Source organism: Geospiza fortis, unplaced genomic scaffold (genome assembly GCF_000277835.1).
Source record: "Geospiza fortis unplaced genomic scaffold, GeoFor_1.0 scaffold98, whole genome shotgun sequence".
Classification (NCBI taxonomy): domain Eukaryota; kingdom Metazoa; phylum Chordata; class Aves; order Passeriformes; family Thraupidae; genus Geospiza; species Geospiza fortis.
This window is the reverse complement of record NW_005054306.1, coordinates 3,784,542-3,792,223: the sequence shown is the minus strand read 5'-3', so window position 1 is coordinate 3,792,223 and position 7,682 is coordinate 3,784,542. Positions and strand designations below refer to the sequence as shown.

Below are 7,682 nucleotides of genomic sequence, written 5' to 3'. Positions count from 1 at the left end.
GTGGTTCCAGCAGCTGTTAGAAGACAGCTAATAGAATTCCTGCTTCCACCTCTCCCCATCATGCAATAGGGGCTTCTCTTGTCTCTGGCAATGTAGGACCAGGAGGACTATGCAGTGGGCCATTGGCTTTTGGAGTCCCTTGGGACAGTCAGGTCAAGCCAGCTGCTTTAGATTTTGTATAGAGAACCACTGGGTTTTATGTGCTTGTGGAAAAAAGAGCTGACCAATAGCTCATTTAACAAGTGGCCCACTGAAGTTTACTTTGGGTTCCACTCTCTGATAGGTTTCAGATGCAGCTCCAGGTGCAGTGCTGTGAGTTCTTCTGGAAGAGACAGGATTCTGAGTTCTTTCCAGGACTGACCTTGTGGCTTCTGCAAACTGAAGGAATTGAAACCTCTGCCCTTCTTGGCCTGTGGAAGACAAATCTGTGGGCCTTTAGAGCTTAGCAAGGAAACACCTACAAGACCCTGATAGGCAACTTGTTTGTCTTAGGGATATTGTTAAAAATGCATTCTTGCTATTAGTTTTGATGAGATAGGGTCACTTTTTGAGTGTGTGTGTCTGTGGCACATTGGTCTGCTGGCCAAAATTACTGCAGACGAGCAAATATCAGTGATGTGCCAGGGTCTGGACCTGATTGGGAAAGATGTGCATTTGAAAATGATGTTAGAACCAGCAGACATTAGCATCACAGAGTTGCTGTTGCTGCTTTGTCGTCCCCCTCTTGGCCTCATCCATCCCCAACCCTCTTCCTCATTCCTCTTCTAGCAGCTAGCTAAGTCAAATAATCAACTGGGAGCTTCAAAGTCAGTGCCCTTTTTTAGTATCCTCTTTCATATTTTACAAAGAGACACTGTTTGAAATGTTAGGGGGAACAGATGGTAATGTCTATTGATATGGCATGCAATGTTAAAAAATATCTGCCCCTTAAAAGCCTAAAAATTGTAGGGATCAGTTCCAAATCTTTCCTGCTCCCTGCAGAGTGGACAGCAGTAGTGGAGGAGTGAGATTTATCCAATAGGTAAACACCACAAGGTAAGCTGTCTGAAAAACCCCAACATTTTTAATACTGGTGCCCTGTCTCTTTTTGGGCTTTTCTTGTGGTTGTTCTGCAGTACTGAAACTTTCAAAGAAGCGTGTTTCATCGTGAATGGGGCGAAGCAACAACATTGTGTTCCTTTTCCCTCCCTCTTTTGAGAAAATTAAACAAGAAGCAATTATGTGTCAATTGGTTGCTGCTGAGCTGATGTGTTTTTTCTTCATTAGATGTCTTGATTAATGGTTTGATCTTGCAATTATTATTCATTATGAAATCCGTGGGAATTCTGGGTGCATCATGAGTTCAGGGTCAAACCATGTAGTTTTTCAGTACTTCATCTGTATAATGCTCAGAGTTAGTGATAAAACATTGGAAAATATCCTTGATTAAAGAGGATGGTACAAGTTTGCCCAAGCCCATCCTCCATGGGATTGTGATGCTTGCTTCTATACTTGTCTTGAACAAAAAATATTTCAAATTTGTGTGCTCTGAAATGAGCTTGATTTTCTTCTCTATAGACTGGAAAATAAATGTATTATTTTGTACTTAAAATCCTAACAACTTGTAAGCCAGCTGTTGTTCCCTTTCTAGACAGAGGGAACTCCTTGCCCAACACAGTTTTATTTTATTTGGAAGACTTTTACGTAGCTCTAGACCAAGGGCACTAATCCATAACTATATTAAAAAAAGAAAGGGAATATGTTTAAAGCTAGGATACAATTCCATTATCTAATGCTTTTATGAAATAAGTAGTGAAAGAAGAAAAAAGTGAAGTTTGGCTTTTTGAGTCTTCCCTGGCTATCCAGTAAAACCCGATTCAACCAAGTGAACTGATGGTGAGTTGAAGGAACAATACCCTCAGTACCTGTTGTAAATATTGTCTATCTTGCTTAGGGTTTTACACTCTGAAATCCAAATGCTTGTAGAAGTTACTCAGCCTTTTGGCTTACCCATGGAAAAGAGGTCATATTTACTTGTTTTATGAGGTTATAGAGGTATAGTGACAAATACTGCCCTCTCCTGCTCCCTGGGCACAGAGGGTTGTCCTGGTACTTACCCAGGAGGGGAAGGTGAAGAGGAAGCGGTTTTCTGAAGCTTCATATCTCCCTTTAGTCTAAAAGGTGTGGTGGATCATTTCTGTTTAGACATTTGCATTCCGCTTGGATGAGAGAGAAGGCTGCACAAGTGTGAAATGCTCTTATTTGTGTGAAGGCATTGGTTCTACTCTAAAGCACCTTCTTTTTCCCCAGTTCTTAGCCTCAGGCAGAGGCTCTGAAGTCAGAGGATAGGCTGCCAGAGGCATCCCTATATGTAAATCACAGTTAGAGTGCTGGAACATGCACAAAATAAACTCAGCTTATCTGGCTAGCTGAGTATTTACTGATGAATTCTGTTTTTTGTATTCTCTGGTTTAAATTTTGCAGTGAAGTCAACCTAGAGGAAAATAGCTTTTTTCCTTTATTGTATGGATTATGACATCTCCACATTTCTCAGCCAGTGCACTTCAGCTAAAGCAGTAATGAATACAGGCTGAACCCACAGTCTTGCCTCTGCTCAGAAGAAACTGAATTTGACAAGAAGTGACCGGTAGTTGCTGTATCTGTTTCTTGGTGTTACCCTTAAGTGTTGGCAAAGGCATTCGGGCGCTGGAAGGAATTCAGCTGATTGAGCTGCTTAAGCAGTTTTGAGAATTTACTTCCATAAATTTCAATCTGTTTTGGCTCCTGGTTTTATCTCCATTAGATATATTATCATGCTGTCAGCCTCTGGATAGCACAGGAATGCTGCTGCCCAATTTATTTATTTTATTTTAGAACCATAGCAGAGCAATCTCACTTGGCTGTTTTCAAAGCTGTATGTCTCTTAGAGTAAAATCAACCTCTCTTTTAATAAATGTGCATTTCTCCCATATGTTGCTGGGATTTCCAGTGGCAGAGCTGTTAGTCTCTGGTGACCTTTGAATGTCATAGGAGAGGTTCCCCAGTGCAGCATTGCCCTTTCCTACCCCTGCAGCCCCCAGATCCTTTGGCTGCAGTGGATTTATTCCGCAGAGGTAGTGAGGAGTAGTAGTTATGCTGTGTAAATTATTAATTAGATGCAATGCTTTCTGAATTCATAAGTACTTGCAAATTAATATTTTGGCAAGTCTTCTGAAACCCTGCTTCCTGTGAGTCCCAAACCTGCACTCGGGGTGATGGTGAATAATACCTTTCCTGGGGAATTCAGGGTTACTATTTGAATTCACTGGAGCATTAGTCACCTAAATTCCTCTACAGATCTGGCTTCCTCCTGTCAATTTTGGAAGCTGCTCTTTATTTCACTAAATCCATTTCTTGATTCTTAAAGTGGTGTTAATTCTGTCACTTGAAATCAATGGCGGGCATCCTTTTTTTTTTTCTGTGCATGCTTTTCTTTTGAGATCACTGTTTAGGGGAAAAGACAAACCTGAAAATAGAGTTGGAGAGAGCTTGAGTGTGGGCTTTGTGTGTGAAACACAGAATCTCCCAATGAAGTTGTTGGTGTTTTGCATGGAGGTCGCTAGTGCAGCTTCGCCTGCAGGTAAGGGCAGCAGATGCCCCTAGAGCAGTAATTTGTATGGATGTGGCTCCATTTCACACCTTCAGATGGGAAATGAGAAGCAAAAGGAGCAGAAAATAAGCATCAATATTAACCAAAGGAAAGCAGAGGTGAAATGCTTGTTGATTGCTGCCTTTTCAGGTGTTGTTATGTATTCATGTTCAGACTGATTTGCTCTACTAGAGTAAAGACTCTTGGTTTTGATTACCATGCAGTGACTGAAAGCTTTTCTAATGAGAATTGAAGTCAGAAAATAGTTTTCTTCATTTCAATGTAAAACTTTGCCTTTTTTTCCTTTTGCCTGCTTAGTCTAAGAGTTTTACTTACTGGTGCAAACTGGAGCCTTATGAAGCAAGTACTGATAAACTGCTTTTGAGTGGAGCCCTCTGGGTGATGTTTGGATCTTCCTAAATTGACTCTTGCAGCACTCACATCCTGCTTCCAGGCAGACAAATGTGTGCTGCACTGCAGAGACTTGGTAAAGATGATGCACAGAGAGTGAGGAGCTAGGGGAGACTTAAGTGCATCCTAGACATTCCCTTTTCCACAAAATTAAACACACATGTCCAGACATAGAATTCTCCACATACAGATCGTGTTGGAAACCCATCTGAATTTAAGACACACATTCATTAATGCAGAAAGCACTCTTATCACGGGACTGTTTTCCATAGGCAGGATTTACTTTCCTGAGCAGCCTTCCTGCATGGGAAAGCTGGACTGCATGTGTGACACATTGCTGGATTATCTTGGCACAAAGCTATTGTTCCTTACCCTATTGTTCCAACATCAGATCTTTGGATAAGATCATGGAGTGGGTCCTCCTGGAAGACATGTTAAAACATGCTGAGGATGGGGACTTGTTTAGGCACAGCCAAAATGGAAAGATATTGATTTGAATTGGAAAGATATTGATTTGTTGGAAAGACTGGTAGATGGATAAGGAGTTGGTTGTAGTCAGTGGCTCAATGCCTAAATGACAAACCAGTAATGAGTGGTGCCCATCAAGGGTCTGTACTGGGGGCAGTGCTGTTTATTTTGGGCAACCTGATCTAGTGGAATGTGTGCCCCATGGAAGTGGGTTGTACTGGGGGATACTTAAATGCCATTTCCAACCCAGACCATTCTGTGGTTCTGTAACACACTGCAGATTTTTTAACTGTGGAGTTTGCCTGTGGGAGGGGCTCCCTTAGTGGCCTGCTCGTTGCACTGCTCCAATGTGGCACCTGCAGAGGACAGAGCAATCCAGAGGTGACTGGATATGGAGAAGGCTGTTTGCATGTGTGCAGTGGTGTCAGAGACGTCTCTGCCTTAGGTAAACTCAGAAAAGTAGGAACATGGAGAAATAGAAATATTTCCTGTATTATTGTTTTTTCTTCAGTTCATCATGGACTGTGTGTGTGTAAGTTTCACTGTTGGAGGGAAAACTCTCAGTTTAGGTGGCTGCAGGACTAGGTGTCAGCTGCTTTTCCCTGTGGTTCCCTCAATGCCTGATGCCTCAGAGAGAACCCACTGTTCTCCTCTCAATGCAGGCACACACATGCAGAGGAGGTGTGTATTAGCAAGTTTTGCAGTATGGGTTCTTAAGAGAAAACCTCATATGCTTAAGAAAGACAAACTGCAAAGAAAAAAAGAAAATTATAGTAATATGAAGGAGAAAAGAAAGGAAACAGTTCAGACATGTAAGGATGGAATATCTATAAAGCCAGTTGTGTTGGAAATTAATTCACTCAGAGCTTTAAATATGAGTCAGTCACTTCATAAGCCTGTGTTTTAAGTTACAGCTGGCTGAGCCTGTGTGTGTCCCTGCTGCTCCTACAGTAACCATGTGAGGAGCAGGTTTTTACGAGTGTGTGTCTTGTGAGCCCTGGTGGTGCTGGTTACATTTAGCTAAAGGGGACTGTATGAATTGACCTTTCTCAAGGAGGTCTGTGCCAAGGCTGAGGGCATACTTGTTCTTTCCTACTGATACCTCCGCTTCTAGGTGGAGTTTGTTTTGCTTGTTCCACATACTGCAGCTCCAAACATAAAACCGGAATTACTCAACCCTGCTGAAGAATAAAGTGCAGCTAAATGTTGCTTTAGGCTCGTAGCTAAAGAACAGGCTCAGCCCTCTAAAATGCATATTTTTCTGCAGCATGGGCTGTGTGAATGTCTGGTCTGGGGTTTCTCTTCTGTGATGTTGAGGGTTTGTGGTGTAAGTGTTCCTGAGCACATCCTTCAGGCTTCCTTTGCAGGTCATGGAGAGACATGGACTTTTCCAGTGCTTGACTCACCTTACGTATTTTATATGTCTATTCTCTAGTGAGATGAATCATTCCCTTTAAGATCCTGTCTACCTCATCTGTCCTGTCAAATAATTTAGCTCCCCAGCCCACTGTGGGAGCTGAGCTGATGGCTGTCTGCATGCACAAGTGTTTCTATCCCCCGGCTCTCCCTGGGAGTCACCCAGCTGATTGCCTCTGCAACTAAACGTGGGTGTCCATGAGGGATTCTCTGCTGCTGGCGCTGCTCTGTGCTGTCAGCAAGAGGAGCAGTGGGCCAGGTTTGGCTGCCTCCACCCTCAGAGCCCTCCCGCTGCCCTTAGCAGGCTTCGCGCTGGCCGCGTGTCCCTCGTGGGGCGTTGGCGTGTCCCGCAAAGCCAGGGCTCGTGTGGGCTGCAGCACGCAGCTTTCACTGTTCAGGGTACTTTGCAACTGAGGCAAAAACCCCAAACGGTAACACCACAAACTAATATGCTTAAGGCCACAGGTGCTTGGGAGGGACCACAGATAAAATTATGTCCAAGCTCTGCAAATCGTACCTGGGGACAATCTGTTCTCACAAGGGCAAGCCTTCAAGGAATGCAATCTAATGAATTTGCTATGTAGATGTCTGAAGTTCTGCAGCCTGAATCTGAATCCCACGCATTGCCTTTCAAACTGATAAAAGCCCTGCAAAATTTCACCCATGAGCAGGTTCTGTTCTGCTGAAGTACACAGGCAGAGTAATTGGAGATGAAGATGTGTATGTCAATTGTTTCTATGGCTGGCAAATATTTACAGTTCTTGATGGAATTTATTGCCACAAATGATTTCCACTCTCATTTGGTCCTGCCTCAGGTGTAAAAAATTAAATTGTTGCATGTTGTAATCGGAGGATTTACTTAAGGCGTCTGTGCTTATATTGACAAGTCTTTTGTTTCTTCTTTGTAAGCAACAGACTGCTTGGCAGGGCAATGTGATACCCGAATTTTAGTTTACAAAAATGGCTAATATGTTTCTGTATTTTAATTGGCTGCTAAAAAGGAAGGAGATTAAAGGGGGGGAGAAACAGCTACTGAGTTAAAAAAGATGGAAATATGAAAAACTTACTAATTCCCTTTCAAATATAAGCAGAACGGAAGGAAGGGGTTGGGCTTTTTGAATTAGTGCACTAAAACTAGGATTGGTCTGGAAAGAATTTAATTATTTGTGAGTAAGTTTAGGCTGGAAAAGCCAAACATTTGGCAGAGCTACAATCTTAGACCTTCTGGTTGGTGAGCCCTTTGCACATTTTGACTGAAATTTTATATTATGAGTTCAGATTTTAGGACAGATTTTAAACGACAGTTTAAAAGTATATCATATATATACTACAGGTTATTAAGGGATTATCAAATGACTATCACAGATGGCTAAGAGGGGAAAAAAAACAAGGAAATCGTGGTCTCCAGAGAGAAGTCTCTGCAGATTATTGTGAGATTGGTCTGAAGGAAACATCAGTCCTTATCCCTAAGTGTGAAGTACTTGGAAGAAAAATCAGACCTTCAAATGCATCCTAATTTTCCTAACAAAGCAATGGCATTGCTTTAAGGTTTTATTTTCTCCATGGTTATCTCACATGGTGAAAATTTAGACACCATTCTGAATAACAGTTTCTGGATATCCATTACCTTCAGGGGTAGCTGAAGTCAGTGTCTGACCAGTGCTCGTGATAAAGTCTTGCTGAAGATTGATTTTCTTACAGTGCTAATTTCAATTGATGTGTCCGTAAGTGTAGCTATGTACAGGGGGATACTTTAAGATATTCAGTATGACAGTTTTTA

At 42.2% G+C, this 7,682-nt stretch overlaps 1 protein-coding gene across 1 annotated transcript in view; it reads left to right on the top strand.

Annotated features, from left to right (window-relative positions):
* Nucleotides 1–6,100: 6,100 nt before the first annotated feature.
* The window catches only part of METTL24 (methyltransferase like 24), a 30,450-nt gene continuing 28,868 nt past the window's right edge, over nucleotides 6,101–7,682 (top strand). The window contains exon 1 of the mRNA XM_014312043.2: nucleotides 6,101–6,301. Within this exon, the coding sequence (XP_014167518.1) occupies nucleotides 6,101–6,301 (201 nt within the window). The remainder of the gene's footprint in view (nucleotides 6,302–7,682) is intronic.